The 16928-nt window shown below is 38.1% G+C and overlaps 1 protein-coding gene across 1 annotated transcript in view; it reads right to left on the reverse strand.

Annotated features, from left to right (window-relative positions):
- The window catches only part of LOC103696246 (protein MON2 homolog), a 107800-nt gene that overhangs the window by 73201 nt on the left and 17671 nt on the right, over positions 1-16928 (reverse strand). Inside the window, 9 exon segments of the mRNA XM_039131905.1 lie at positions 3181-3233; positions 3351-3431; positions 7316-7417; positions 7533-7589; positions 7684-7738; positions 12230-12285; positions 12497-12605; positions 12812-12967; positions 13060-13133. Of these exon segments, the coding sequence (XP_038987833.1) occupies positions 3181-3233; positions 3351-3431; positions 7316-7417; positions 7533-7589; positions 7684-7738; positions 12230-12285; positions 12497-12605; positions 12812-12967; positions 13060-13133 (743 nt within the window).

A 16928-nucleotide genomic window follows, 5' to 3' on the forward strand; every position in this document is an offset into this window, starting at 1 on the left:
GATGACTGACGATAAAAAAGTGCGATTTGCCAAAATAAAACTTATTGGGCAAGCTCACTGGTATTGGCATAATATTGAACATATGCGTGAGACCCAAAGGCTTCCTCGTATAACTACATGGAAGGATATGAAATAAAAGCTAAATGAAAAGTATCTGCCATTTTCGTACCGACAACGCCTCATGGATAGGTGGCAAAAGCTAACTCAAAGGACATCGACGGTTATTGATTACATCACACGATTTGAGGAGTTTCATATGAAGTGCGGTGTAATAGAAGAGGAGACTCTTACCCTCTTTAGGTTTCGGGCAGGACTCCGCGAGGAGATCCAGAAAGAACTACTCCGAGAGATTACCACTCTTAACCAAGCATACCAGTTGGCTCAAGATGTAGATAGTTTCTTAAGACTACCTGTGGTGAGGCCCATCGACCCTCGACCACTGGCCCTAGGAGCCCGACCTAACCAAAATTATCTCTCACAACCTGGACCGCTTTTCAATCCTTCTAATCAGCTCGGCCTAACCCCAGCACTGACTAGGACCTCTCGGATGCTTGTTCCGAACCCTTAAACTAATAAGAAAAAATGAATATTAGGTTCCAACCCTCCTCGAAGCCAAACCCAATGCTTCTGGTGCCAAAAGTCCGACCACATTGCGTCCCAATGCCCTGCCAAGACTTACCTGATTACTGAACCAAAAGCTGGGATCCAAGAGACCGAATATGTCGAAGAAGTCTATGAACCAAATATAGAATACTATGTAGAAGACTTTGAAGACGAACCCACAGAATTAGACTTTATCCAAAATGATTCCCAAAGGAAGACTATTGATCTAAGTACAACCAAGCCACTTCACATCACTAATGTGGAAGAGAAAGTGAAAGATATTAAGAGCCAGTCACCTGAGTTGGCACTTGTAGCTAAAGATACCCATGCGGAGTCCAACCTTGAACATTCCTCTGTAGTAATTTTCCTTCTAGAGGAGTTTCATGATGCAGTCCCTAATGATCTTTCGGATGCACTTTCTCCAATGCGTGATATCCAACGTGCAATTGATCTAGTTTTCGGAGCATCTCTGCCCAACCTTCCACATCATAGGCTCAGACCGAATGCATATGCTAGGACCTGGAATTTAATATTACCGACAGTTGAGTTTACATATAATAGTTCGGTTAACAGGTCTATAGGCATGAGTCCATTCTAAGTGGTGCATGATTACAAACCTAGGCAACCCATAGACCTGTTTTTCATGTCTCATCAGTATAGAGTCTTTGACTCTGCACAATCATTTGCATCACATCCACATTCATTGCATCAAGAAATCAGCAATTGTAGTCACTTTAATAACTTAAAATATAAATTCCTTGCTGATTTACGCAGACGTTATAAAGAGTTAAGTGAAAGAGGTTACGTCATGATAAGAATTAGGCTTGAATGACTTTCTTCAGAAACGTTCAAGAATTTGCAAGCTTGTAGTGCGGAACCGTTCAAAGTCTTAAAAAAAATCAGTTCGAATACATATGTTGTGGATCTTCCTGATGACTATGGGATTAGTGCGACATTTAATATTGAGGATAGTGTCCCAAACAAAAAGACAACATTCATGCCTTCTGACCCCTTTATTGATATACCTGCCCATGTTGAACACCCTGAACTATTACCTGCTGTTGAGCCACCACCTTCCAAATTTCATGCACGCAAAGAACAAATAGAACATATATTGGATGAGCAGGTTATTTCAACCAGGAACGGTAATTACCAACGTTATCTTGTTCGGTGGAAAGGTCGACCAAAGTATGACGTGACGTAGATTTCCAGAGCCCAGTTGCAGTGCTTTGACCCCGATCTTCTGGAGCAATACGACAGCCAGCCAGGCCTGTACTCGACAGGATCGAGTTTTTCTCACCCAAGAGGAGTTGATGGGGACATCAGAGCCCTTCATCCAGATGATCATGAGCCCCCGGATTGAGTCAGACTCAGATTGGGTCCATTTGAGTCCGAGTCATTTTCTTTTATTGCATTATTTACTGTCTTAGTCAAGTTAATTTGGTCCGTTGTTTTATTATTAGACTAGTCAATTGGGTTTATGTAATTAGGTCAATGTGTAAGGTCTATATAAAGACCACCCCTCTCATGTATGAGGCAATTGATGATTGAATGAAAAAAATCCTAGCCTCCTTGTTCTTCTTCTTCCTCCTTCCCTTCTCTTCTTCTTGCGGCTCTATAACCTCTTCTTCCTTCTCCCTCCCTTGTTCTTCCTCCTCTTTTTTCTGCAGTTGTGCTACATCAAACTCCCTGTATGCCTCTCTATCTTTCTCGCTCCCTCTCCTTCTCCCTCTCCCCCTTCCCCCTCTGTCTTCTCTCACCACCACCAGTTCTCCTAAGATAGGGTTAGCCGGTTAGTCTTTTCTCCCTCTCCCCCCTCCTCCCCTCCCAATCCTTCATCTGTAGTACACCTCAACTCGGTATGTACCATACCGAATTCGTAGGCTGGTACAATCCCTAGTACTAATCGAGCAAACCTTGCATCAAACCATCCTACCCCAATCTCCTCATGCCCTTCCTTTTCTAAACCCTGTCAAAGCTCTTTCATGTGTGCTAAGTAACATATACAAAAGGTGAATATGCAACATGATCTACCCATTGGTGGAACGACTCAAACATCATTTTTCTGCATTAATTATGTCCTTGAAACCTTGTCAACAAATTTCCTTTGATTAATTCGCTTCTTTCCAAGCTCTCCATGAGCTGCTGAACTTGAATATTAGGCCAAGCGTGCAGCTTGTTTTCAACATTGCTTCGCATCAACATTTGCTAATTCACATAATAGAGGATGTGTCATGAATGTTCTCATTATGATTTCAAAATATATAAAAGCAGCTGGCATGTTTTGCATGCATGCTTGAGGTGTCGAATAGTAAAATTTAAACTTTACAAAAAAAGGACTTATTAAAATTAGGCAAGTAAAGTTATATCGTGTGCAATTAACAAGGCATACAAGTTGAAGAAAATGTATGGTGAGCTCATTAGCTACACTTGAAGTTTTCAGTATCAATGAATTTCCAAAATAATATAAATTTAATAATATGAATACAGGTAATAATTTTCCCAAGTCAAGACCATCAGGACATGGAGCATATCTACAGGATTTCACAATGAGAGAATAATCAGACAAAAACTTACATATCGAAATTCTGAAAAAGTAAACGCAATGTCCGCACTTCAACACAAAAGCCCTGAAACAACAAGCACTCATTAGCAGCTAACAACCTTGAAGAACGCCTTAACTTACTGCCTATGCAAGTCTAAATGAAAGTGCAGATTCTTTTTATTACTGTAGTTGCTGAAATTACCCTTAAAACTTCAAGAACAAGTATTTGATGCCATAGTGGCAAATCAAGACAGGTAACTTTTACCAACATGTTGAGAAAAACCTGTAGAGACAATAGTTCTTGTTGTCAACTATTGAAAACATCAAAAGCTACTCTGAATGAAAAATAAATAAATAAATTGAGGGATTAAACAACTGGGCCACCAAACCAAAAATAATGGTCACAATAATTTGTTAGGGGTACAAGTGGGTCAGGTAGGGTTAAGGACCAGGCTGAACCAGAATTAGTCTCAGATCTATATTTGGCTTAATATCCAAACAGTTTAGAAGTCCAATTCTGGCTTCAGTGCTAACTGGATCTGTATCTTCTGAGATACTTCCAACATTTTGAACTACTCTCTAATTAGGTCCAGTAGGATTAAGTATAGTTGTGTAAGAGCATACTCTATATAACTGGGCAACATGGTCTAGATTTAAAACTCAAAACTGACCCATAGTCTAAATTCTGAGCCTATGCCAGGTCAAAATCGGGTCAACTTCCATCTGGATCCTAGTCCATCAAACTCGCTTTCACCTCTAAAGTTAGAACATAGATCAAGATAAGTTTAGATTATCAGCAAATAAAGCCATGTATAGACACTGGAATATCATGTCAAGAAGATATATGTAAGAGTATAAGGCATGCAGTTAAACATCATGATAAAAACTCTAGCTTATGCTATTCTACCGAAAACGAGGGTCCAGCAAAACAAAAATTGCAATATGGAATATGTATGACTGAATCCAGTGTCTCAATAAAAGTACACACCACAATTTAACTAGATTAGCAAGTCAATCTAATTCTTGTTCCCCGTGATAATAAACAAGCGGTCACAAGCTAAAATCATTATCTACAGATATCTCTTTCCATACTTCAAGCAAACATTTCAATCTCAAGGATCGATATCATATACATGATCTGCCAGGAAGGTATGAGCTGCATGTCTCCATATGCCTTAGTATGAACGTGCAAAAGATTTTTAAAAAAATGAATTGAGCAGTACAGGATCAATATCCCTCGATACAGGCAGGACAAGCAATATGGTTCGGCAGCTGATTTCAGGGTCTTGGCCCCTCCCATACCATTTCAAGGTCTTGGCCCCTCCCATACCATTTCAAGGTCGGTATGCTTGGCATTTCAATCCTTGACATAACATGTGAATAATCTAAGTTAAGGTCATAAAATCTCTTTACAGAAATAGTCTTGATTTTCCTTCATATAACCAAAGCTACCTTAGCATTATTCGCACTTCTTTGTTAGTTCCTTTCAAGCCACAATTTGTAATGAAATATGAATGGACACGCTTCTGCATGCATCTATTTTTGGTAATTTGGTGAATGAAAGGCAGGAGAGCATAAAGATTAGTCAAAGATTGAAGTACCATATCATGCCCATACCAATCACAAGCTGGCACAGTATGTATTGTTCCCTGCCCAGTGAGCCATGCCAATCATGTGCATAGCCCCACGCCAAGTCTCATGGCAAACAGCATGGATATTTGCCAGCTCATATCTATTAGTCCGACATGCACTAGCATGGACCAACAGACAAATACAATGATATCCAATATGGACCAACTTAATACAATACGATAATCATGAATTAGAATGGTTGGAAGTAAAAGTGAAGTATGTCCATTTACGTCCAAATATAGATTAACCTAATCATGATATCAAGGGTTTACAACTTTACATATTGGTACCAGGGTTGTCCTGGTCTATGGTCAAACAGTACTGTATCAGTATGGTACCAACATGAACCAGAACAACCAATAAAAACAAAAAAATAAAAAATAAAACAAAAAATAAATTAAAAACATACAAAGCCAAGGGAAAGGCAGACAACCTTTTCAAGGAGTAATTACCAATTGAATTAAAAAGAGCAATAAACAAATGCATGATCAATTGTTGGTGTATTGCATGTTGTGACGACGAGCATGTGTGTGCATGCTGTTATGTGCGTGTTTGTGCTATTGTCTCTGGATGTGCCTGAAACTATTCAGGTGTTTTTGTGTTTTTGTGTGTTGTGTTTGTTTTTGTTATTTTCCTTGTCAAATATGTTTGTCATCATGAATTCATCATATATAGGTACATATACATACAAGATACACAGACAAAAATCTGTACACAAATGCACATGTATATGTATGTCTTACCAAGATATGCTGAACCGGCGCGTACCAGTCGGTTCAGCACATACCGTACCGGTGCCGGGGCCAACTGGTATAGTTCGGCCGTGGAAAACGGTTCCTGCTGCGTATTCAGGTAAATATACATACAAGATACACAGACAAAAATATGTACACAAATGCACATGTATATGTATGTCTTACCAAGATATGCTGAACCGGCTCGTACCAGTCGGTTCAGCATGTACCGTACCAGTGTCGGGGCCAACCTGTATGGTTCGGCCGTGAAAAACGGTTCCTGCTGCGTACCGGTGGAAACCGGTCCAGTTCGCACCAGTACCACTTGGTACCAGCGCGGGGAAGAAGAAAGAAGAGGAAGAAGAGAAAAAGGCGAAGAAGAAGAGGAAGAAGAAGAGGAAGAGAAGAGAAAGAGAAGACTTATCGGTACCGGGCCTCGTCGGGGCGATCCTCGTCGGGGCTTGCTTGCGGTAAAAGAGCGGAGGAGAGAGGAGAAGAGTGGAGGAGAGAGGAGAAGAAACGAGAAGGCTCAGAAAGAAAGAAATCCTGCGCGGGGAACGCATCCCGCACGGAGAACGCGCCCACAAGGAAAACGGCGCGGGGAATGCGTTGCGCAGTTTTAAGTGGGGAAACAAGGGAAACGCGCGTCCGCGAGCTCTCGCGTGCGCCCCAAACCGGGTCGGTACGACCCGGTTCCATTCTGTACGGTACCGGAACCGTACCAGTACCAGTGCCCACCGGTACGTTGATACGATCAGTACAGTCGACCTTGTGTCTTACAAATATACATATATGTATGTATGTATTGCACCTCCTAGTTGTCAAAAGTAGATTGGCATGGCTAGTCAAACCAGAACCTGATGAACCAAATCGCTGGCAAAACCAAGAATGCATAACACTTGGCTAAAACCAACAAACCAGCTAGCCTCCTCGCTAAACCAATAACTGACACAATTTCCAAATAACCGATCAATTAATTCATGGAAATCAGATGACCTTTTTTTGCTCCTATTTCTAAATCAAGTTTTGGTTTGGTTTTAAAGGCATTTTACTAATTTAGTAGTCATAAAACATAAAGGAAATAAGTAGAAACCTAAATCCAAGTGATATCCCCTGATCCATCTATAGAGTTTCCTCTCTACTCCCTATCACTCACTCAGCTCCTTTCCTCTTACATGTTGTGACAACACCAGCAACAACATCAACAGTGGATAACAATGCGACCTAGCTCCAACAGGGTCCTCCCACCCCCCCTCTCCGCACCCGCCACCTACTCCCTATAGGGTCTGACAAGCCGTTCCCACCCTCACAGTTTTTTTGTTCCTTCATCTATATCTAAATGTAATTATTCAGCCTTAAATACCAAGTAAAGGATTAAAAAATTTGGCATCCACAAAACTCCTCTGAAATAGATGATTTTAGGCCCAAAACCAAGAAAAGGCTAACTGAAAAACAATCTTAAATTAGTACATTTAAGTCCAATAGAATTATCATAAACTGGAACAGAGCCAACTAATGAATGAACAAACTAAAACAAATCATATTTCATATTCAAAAGCACAAGGATGTCTACAAATTTCACATGATTGTCTTACTTAAGTCATGATGATGGGAGCAATATGTTTTATCATGTTAGATTTGAAAAAATCACAAGATTATAAGCATAATAAACAGCTCTGTACATGCAACCATGACCAACAAACATGCAATATATTGCCAGCACTTGAATCTTATCCATGCATGAGCACATACAAAACACTCCATAGGCACAAATGCACCAAAGATTTAGGCAAAAGGATACCTCACTTTCAGTAACAAGAGATAAGCTGTAGAGCCTAATAACATGGGCAACTGAACGCAGGACCAAACGGCGGAAAGTAGGTTCCCCAGCTTCACCTTCAAACTGAAATTGCATAAGACGGTGCATCGAGGTAAAATTAAATCTCTTCCTCATAGTAGAAAATATTATGCCAGGTACCAGTAAAAGTTATCACAACTAACAGGTACTGGTACACTACCTCAACATTAGTCCGAAGTGAAGTCATAAGAAGTGAACATATTTGGTGGCGTAGGACCTGGTGAATGCCAAATTGGCTAACATTAAAATGCTCAAGAAATGCAGAGCTACAGAGGCTCACACCAAAAAGTTATAGCAAACAAGGCAGAAACCTGTTCATAAGAAACCAAGGTTCGGAAGACAGCAACATAGTTGGACAGAATGAACCTGTATAATGCATGAATCAGGACCACAATTAGTAAAGTGGCTCAAAATCAACATATAGCTTATAAAGCAGCACAGACTCACCAAACACTTGAAATATGTCTGTATGGTAATTCACAGTTATCGCAATCACCAAAACTGACTTTGTATAGGTGACTAATGTATTGGAAAACAGAAGGGAAGATATACTTGTGTATTCTGAACAATCAAGCGTGCTTACCAGCAGTCCGTAATCAGATGGTGTTAAAATGTTTGAATCCTAAAATTCTAGTGATAGCTTATAAAGCAACACAGACTCACAAAACAATTGAAATATGTCTCTATCACCATTCACAGACATCGCAATCACCTAAACTGACTTTATATAGGTGACTAATGTATTGGAAAATAGAAGGGAAGGTATATTTATGTATTCTGAACAATCTAGTGTGCATACCAGAAGTCCGTAATCAGATGGTATACATATGTATTCTGAACAATCAAGCATGGACAACAGAAGTCCGTAATCAGATGGCATTAAAATGTTCGAATCCTAAAATTCTAGTGATGGAGTTCCTTTGGAATCTTATTGAAAATGTCTAATAGTCTCACAACTTAATACGCATCGAATGCATGTTTGTTCTAGAGTTTAAACTACTAGGTGCACTATCTAGTCATGGAAGTAGGTAAGCAAGTAAATAATGAGAGAAGAAGAAAGGGACGGGAAAAAAGATAGTTATCTCTGAAAACAAATTGGAAAAATGATAGAAAGCTAACAGCCAAAAGAATTTAAGCTTGGTTGTTACTTGACGTGGAAAGCTATTATTCTGTTAAAAGTAAGATGGCCATACTATGAAGAATAAATAAGTGCTAAAGAAGAGGTGTACCGACAGCACCAACGGCATATGTGAAAAGAATGAACATGTAAAGTCAGTTGTAGAAAAAAGTGGCTACAATAAGGTTCAAGCTGAAGCCCTTACCACTTGCACATGTCATAGATGATGTGACTATATTAGGAAGAAGAGTCCAAGTACATAAAATTAGAACGACGAACATGTTCAGGTGGTTGCATATAACAAAAATCCGTAGAAGTACCAATCAAGGTCCGTTGTACCGACCATACCGACGTACCGGTGGGCACCGGTACCGGTACCATACCGAACCGAACCGGTACTATACCGGTTCGGTTGGTTCGGGCCAAAAACCAAAAAAAAAAAAAATTAAGGTCGGTACGGGCCGTACCGACCAATACGGGTTGCGAATAGTCGGAACCGAAAAATATAGTTGTACTGTACCGGTTCCATCCGGTACCGGTACATACCGGTCCATACCGACCGGTACCGATCGGTACGGCAGACCATGGTACCAATAGTAAGGCATCTCAGAATTGTATGAGTGTTAAAAAAGAGGAAAGGAAGACCTAAGTAATCTAGATGAACATGTGGAAGTTATAAGAACAGATATGAAAATGCCTGAATTGCTAGATGCCATAGCTCTTATTAGCAACGAACCGTGAATAAAGTTCTGCAATTCTAAATAGTTGGCATTAGCCTTTGTTGGTCAAGGCAACCTACACAAAATGTTCGTAGTCAAATTGTGGACCATTCTGAACGGCTTTTAAAGTTTCATACTGAATGTTAGCTGTGAAAATGCAATCTTTTTTTCATTTATACTTGAGGTAGTCAACCGCCTAACTGACACCAATGAGTAAAATCCCCTTGTGCTTCAAGGCCCCATGGTAGCAACAAGGAATGTGCTAAACTATTTGCAAGAGTGGAAACTACAGCAGTCAAGAATTATTATTAGTAAATAGTAAGAGACACAAAACCTAGATCAATGGAGAATATTAGAACACTATAAATAATGTTTTCAAAGCATGGAATCAAAATGTTGATTCCAAGATAGCTAATAGTAGATGTTTTAGAGAAACTAAAACAATACAAAAGGCTAACATCTATGAAAGTGCTATGAGGATCAAACTAAAGACTTATTTATATCTTATGTAGAAATTTGCAGACCAGCTAAAATGAATATTTACAACTTGGTTTATCATGCATGTAGAAGGACCCTGTTGCAAGGTAAAGATTACTCCATTGTGACCTGGGTGTTACGGGTTCGAAACACGGAAACAGCCTATCCGCATTGGGGAGTAAGGTTACATAAATCTGACCCTCCACAAACTCGGCAGGAGCCTTGTGCACTAGGGCTCCCTATTTATTATCATTTTTGTTAATAGATGACAAATTTATTTCCTTGTATCTTATCAAATAAAATCATAAGGAGATGCAAAAGAGTATTACATTGGGTTTATGAATATTCAAAACCACTTGAGGTCTTTTCGTCATCAATTGGCAACCTCGGTGTATAGCCAATTACCCTAGTACAACAATATAAATATACCATTCACTCCCTTGTTCACAGCAAGGTGGAAAGACAAACAATAAAAGAAGGCAAAGAACAGTTTCACAACCAAGGCCTTAAAACATTTAGGCCTTTAGCAATCACAGGTTGGTACAGCACATACTGCAGTATAGACCCATATTTATCCATGATTCAGCCAGCATAGAACAGTCCCCATATCAATACAGGCCAGTACAGGGTCGATATGGAATGGTAAGGGCAGTATGTTCTGGTCCCATACCATGATTTTAAATGCTTGTTCACCATATTGTTCAAAAGACAAAAGGTTAGTAAATTAGATTTCAGTTTCGAGTGCCAGTGTCAGCAATAACTGCAGTGTCCAGTAGTCCAACTTGAGTTTTCGGGTTTCAGCCCCCACCCCACCAAAAAAAAAAGAAAATAAAAAGAAAAATATGAGAAAAACAAAACAAGCCAAGAATATTAAAATTTATTTGCATAATTTTAAAGGATTTCAAGATAAGAGCCTAAATTTATAAAGAATATTAAAATCATTAATAACCAATTAAAATGTTAAAATCGTCTACATTCAATGTTTCAGAGCAATATGATTATTAAATGCCTAATAATGTAAAAATAAATACGAGGCTAAAACAAATTAACATAGATCTACATCTCAATATGAAACTTAATTTAAGTTTATCACATCAAATACTAAAGTGATAATCTGCTAAGTACGAAAAAGACTAAATGAGACATATACCATCCAACTGCCTTTTAAATTTTAAGCTGTGATCTAATAAATCCAAATTAAATGTTGTGAATCCATTTTTTGGGGCCCAATCTTACTAAATATGTCCCGTTTCTCTTGTGTCCCATTAAAAGGCTTGTCATTAAGACCCAAAAAAAGTCTCTTATGCCTACAAAAAGCCTCTATTCTTTTTGAAAAGTTGAACTCCCAGATGCTTTTAATTTTCTAACAATTTCCAAAAATTTATACTTAAAACCAATGTTTTAAAAATCAAGGTACGGGGCCGTACAGACCAGTGCTCGGTACAATATATGCCATATCGGCAACTGTGCCAACATATGGTATTAATGGGTATGCATAGATATGGCCAACATGCCCTGTAGGTTTTGAGTTTCAACTCCTAACCCCGACACTGGTTTTGATCATAGATTCATGCTTATGCATAACTTCAATGACAAAATAACATCTAATGCCCGTTTAACAAATCCTCCAATGATTTTTACAATTAAACCCAAAATTTGGATTTTTGAAGAAATAAAGAAAAAGGAAGGAGAAGATTCACCTAGCTAAAATGATTTTCTAGCCCAAGAACCAATAATTAAGCTTCGATCCTGCAAGCCAGTCTTCCCTACCCCCTCACTTCCTCCCACTTTGATATGGTAAAGAATGATTGCCAAAGGGGCAGTTTTAGTTACTGTGCAGTACAAGACAGCACTGCCAGTTTGGGCTCGGTCGGGGCAAACTTCTCACGATCTGCGTTGAGTCACTCTATCCATGTTCAATTCCAATGACTAAGGTGTGGCTTGAGAAGGGTTTCCACAACCAGATTTCTCCTTCTATTGTCAAGGGTCTGTACAGTACATATCATACTGAGAGATCTTAAACCAAGAAACATTACTTGAACGACAGTTTATGACTTTAAAAAAATGAGAAAAAGACCGAAAAGTGACACTTACAGCCAAATATAGTACAAGAAATGGAGAAACCGTAAAATGACTGGTAAGCATTGAATAAAACAACATTTATATCCAGGTTCAATCAGTTTTTCCTGAAACCAATGAAACCAATGCATCTGGACAGAAATCAACCTAACACAGACTAAAAACAAATTTTGGGGGTCAGTTTCAGCTAGGTTCCAACCAAAATGAACCGGTTTATTATGAAATTTTAAACCTCAGTAAGACATAAGCAACAACATGACATCTTTGAATACAATTATAATGGAGAAAAGTGTAAGCAAAGGTTATCACATAAGACATAGTCAAAAACGTAATCAGCTACTGCTAACTGCTGAATTGACTCAAAAGTAGGAATCATCGGTTCTAAAAAAACAAATAAGGATAAAATCAAACTGAATCAATTTTTATGAGCTAAGAAACTATTCTAAAAGAAGATAGGATGCTTACTCAAGTATATCAAGAGCAAATGTCCGTTGAAGCAAATGAACTCGCAACCAAATAGACTGGTAAAGATGGTGAACAGGAGCAAAAAAACACTTTAGAATGTTAGTAAAGCATGTTTGTCTAGATTGTACTAAAAACAATAAAAAAAGTTAATAAATATAAAAGTCAATGACTTCAAGGGAAATGACTACTGCTTTGCAAATAATAAGAAAATGTAGATGCTTTTCCAAGTTATTCAAACAGGGCCATTAGCTTTCATTCAGCACATACAGAGCCACCTGCAGCAAGTGCTGTCAGATCTCTAAGCAGACGAAGCCCCAGTTTTCCTTCTTTAGTTAGACCTTCCCGCAATGTTGGCCCTTCAGAAACCTCCATTGATCTGTCATATACTTAGTGATTATACACTAACAGAATCTTCCTTTTTTAAAAAAATAAAGATAGGATCACACAATAATTGTATACATGTATGCTGTTATGATTATACACTTACATATATAATTGTCTAATTATGTAATTGTATAACTATCATTATATATATTTTGAACATGTGTCTGAAGAATATTTTGAAGAAATACTGTTACATACACTGAGTGACTGAAACTGCGGCTGACATCATCAGTGACAGAGCTACTTCGAGAGAGATGACATCCAGAACTAGTTTTGCCAGAGGGGAGTGATTCAGCAGAAACAACATTATCAAAAATTAAAGCAACTGCCTGCCTGAAAGTAGCTGCTGCAGTACTGGACCCAAAAATAAAATAAAATAAAATAAGGTTAAAAAATGAAACTCATTTAATGTTAGTGCATTAAGAATACTTTCCAGTAAAACGTACTTGTGTACACTATCATGAGACCGATTACTTTCGAGAAGCCGGAGACATATGCCAAGAGCTCGAGCCATGTTGTCCTGGGATAAAGAAAGCAGAGTTCATGTCAATGGTATGTTTAAGAGGGTATTGATTTTCTAATAATCTAATATTAAAGAGATAAAGAAATAAGAAATTTAAAGTTTTCATACTGTAATGATATTCAAAAATAATTATAAAAGGTCCAACCTTCCACAATGTTACCAACAAAGCAAAAGCCGTTAAAATATGTTGTCATCTCGAAATAGAGTTTCTTATTAAGAAAGAAAAGAAAAATTCAAGAGTTATACCCCATAAGATGGATATTCTTTATCATTTTAGAATCTAAAATATCTTTAAAAAATCCAATCAGAGGAGTAACAAACCAACCTTAGACTTGGTGTGCGATACGGTTGTTTTGGAACTTATTCTAAACTTTAAAAAAGAAAAAGAAATAAAGCTAAACCACGGGCTTGGAGTTTCCAGATGTATATTTGAGAAAAAAATGAAGAACAAAGCAACACTTTTCACCTCATCAAAAGCTCCGATAACCAATGATTCAAATCCTGTGGGGTGGGGCGGCACGGTTTTTCATGGAATGTGACACACGACCATCCCGCCCCACTCTAACACTTGGGGAAAGGGATGTCAGGATGTGCCGAACAAGACATTGGCATAACGGTGGGACAATCCCATCCGACACTTGGGCTGATGCCCCATTCAGATGTCCCGTGGGACGTCCCTTTGGGACTTGAATCCTTGCTGATAACATTACTTCACAATCAGCATAGCCATTGATTAGCATTTATTTCAAACTACCACCAGTAATTTATGCATTGTTGACCAAACTAATCACAATTTGAAGCTACTGCCTTTAAATAGAAACTGTTGAAAAGAACCGGCATCACCTTGCCTAAGCCAAGGCATAAAGAAACTTTGGGTAAAAAATGTGTATGGCATGAAAGATAAAGCCATTAATTTAAGTATCAATTTCATGATCACATGGCCCTCATGACAAACATCATGGACAGCAATTTGTAATGTGATCTCATCATGCATTAGACGAATAAGATATTTTCCACCATCCTTCATGTTATCCTACGAAAAAGCTCTTTTAAAGTGCAAGAGATAGTGATAGTTTTACCATTGCTATATATATTTTTTCCCTATGTCTATTATACATTAATACTCATAACTGTAAATGATAGTCCTGGCCTATTGTAATTGCATACATAAATAAGGTAATTGCCTCACCAATGTATGGTACTGGAAAATTGAGTCCTAGCATCATATCCAAAATTTGCTCCTAACTTCATGGTAACAAAGCCTGATTCATGACCCAAGATAATTGTGGAATCTTCAAGACTAAATGAGGTTGATCCCAACTTAATTCTTAATCAACAATGCTGGATTTAATTGTTGGGTAAAAAGTTTTACATGATAATAACCTTGTCATCTTCCTTGAATAATTACCAAATTACAAACTGTCAGCAATCTAGCAAAGTCATAGGATCATTCAAAATTTTAAGTCTATGAAACAGAATCATTTGCTGAGTGCACGCATATTGGTTGATTATTGGTTTGTTTTTGACAGTGGAGAATAAGGAGCCTTCTTAGTGACCGTTGACAATGCCTTTGGACCATTTTTTTTTTGCATGCTGTCATCATTCAAAGGTTGTCCACTGCTAGACCACAATAAATGTTGCCTCTTGGTGCCTCCATTAATCCCCAATTCATTTGGACCGCAGCTTGTACACATCAACTTTCTCGAACATCTCCAAACTTGCAAGTACGTTTCCAAGTGGATAAAACATAGCATTTGAACCCATTTGAGGATGTGTTCTATCCTCCCTCTTTTCATTAGCTCATTCATTCTTTTAGCTATTCTAGCATTCTCAAGTTTTATCGTTTTCTGATCCAGTTTCCATTCTTTTTGTCCTCAAACCTAAACCAGCTTGGTTTGGTTTCCCTGAATATTTCATTTGATTTAGTACATTGCAGCTACCTTGCCCTTCTTTGAGTTTGACAAGCTTTTCTATGTTCTGAGATTTTGGTTTTTGGGGCTCTATCAGGCTTCTTTCATCTTTTGAGAACATATATTTTGGCCCAATTTTAAGACTTTTAAGCGAGGTATGCCGTCTCAATACCAGGCCCTATACCGGTGCCACTCTATTACTGTATTAGTACACCCGTTACTAGGGCCAGTTAGGCGTACCGAATGTCGAAACGCCCTCCATACCATATACCGGTATGGTGCATCCTGTACCGTCCAATTCGGTACAGTATAGCGTACCTTGCTTTTTAGTTTGTTAGCCTTTCGAACTACCCAAGAGTTCAATTGTGTATATTATGTGCAAGCAGCCAGCTCACACACCCTGCTAAAAGAGAAAGAATTCCTTCAAATTGTTGTCATGCACGATTCTTCTACTCATGATGTACAGCAACTAGATATTGCAAGTTCATCGCTACTCATTGTCACCTATTTTACTGCCACTTTTCTTCCTTATTGCTGTCTTTCAATTACAATTTATTTATAGTACTAAACATCTAAGCCATTCCTCTTGACCATAAAAATAGTAAACCTCTATATTTAATTTTCAGGATGAAACAACTATCTGTTTATACTAACATGCACCATAAGGTTAATACATGAATGTGTAGAGTGTCAAACATTGTGTGCAGTACTCAGGTTCGGTATATTAGCACTAATGTCAATCTTTTATCTTATGATACATTTGTTGGTGCTAGAAATTGGATACTAAATGACACAACCCACGTGTCATGCACTATCCCATAAAACCATTCCAACTTGACGAACTAACCATCTATTTATCTAGAGATATGCCCAACCTATTTGTTGCTAGTGCCAGTTAAAGCAAAATCCTAATATACTAAGAAGTTTAATTTTATATTCTAGAACAGAACCTAGCTGATAGGTATTTGATTATAGTTTACGAAAAGCAAGTCCACTTACTCATAGAACTGTTCTGGTGTATGCCCCAAGACATGATATGTGAGCCATCTGGGTGGCACTTTTGCAACAAAGCCAGATTCTTTACCAATTTCTGGCAACCTATGATACACCTGGTTCTATCTATGCCTCCTCTCTTCTAGACTCAATTGGCATTGGATCAACAATTAACTATGCCCAACTAATGACCTCAACAAAGTCGTTCCTCCATCCCCATCTTGTCAACTTCCAAATATCAAGGACAACATGGACCTAAGGTAGGCCCATGAGTACCAAACTTCGTGCAGTTACTAATCCACTCATCCAGGTGCAAGATCAACTTGGCAGTTTTACTTAACCATAGCACATGGTGAGAGCTTCTAAGACAATTTTAAGTTGTAAATAAAACATTAAAACTGAAACATTTATGTACAACCCAAAATCCACCTAGAACCTAATCAAATTTGAAGTTCCAGCCAAAACTGACTTTTGAAGCCAAATATGATATATATATATATATATATGAACATTTTTCAGGGATGATTTGGAATATTGCACAATGTTTCTTCAAAACATAACTTAGTATATAAGTATACCTTTTGACTCAGGTTTAGGTACGCTATATAGAACACGTATTATTGTCACGTTCATTGCCATGTGTCAGATTGTCTTTAAACAAAAGAATGACACTACAGTCTACATTGATGGGAAACATAATTAACTTCTTTTTGTCTGAAAAATCATATTCTTTTCATTGTTTAGCATGAAATACACCAAAACTTCCCAGACAATACAATAAACCCTAAAACGATGAGCAATTATTTTTTATGATTTTTTAATTCTCCTTTAATTCTTTAACCTTCTGAATGTTCCTAACCAATTTTTGGCCAAAACTTCTAAAATGACG

The sequence above is a fragment of the Phoenix dactylifera genome, chromosome 11 (genome assembly GCF_009389715.1).
Source record: "Phoenix dactylifera cultivar Barhee BC4 chromosome 11, palm_55x_up_171113_PBpolish2nd_filt_p, whole genome shotgun sequence".
In the NCBI taxonomy this organism is placed as follows: domain Eukaryota; kingdom Viridiplantae; phylum Streptophyta; class Magnoliopsida; order Arecales; family Arecaceae; genus Phoenix; species Phoenix dactylifera.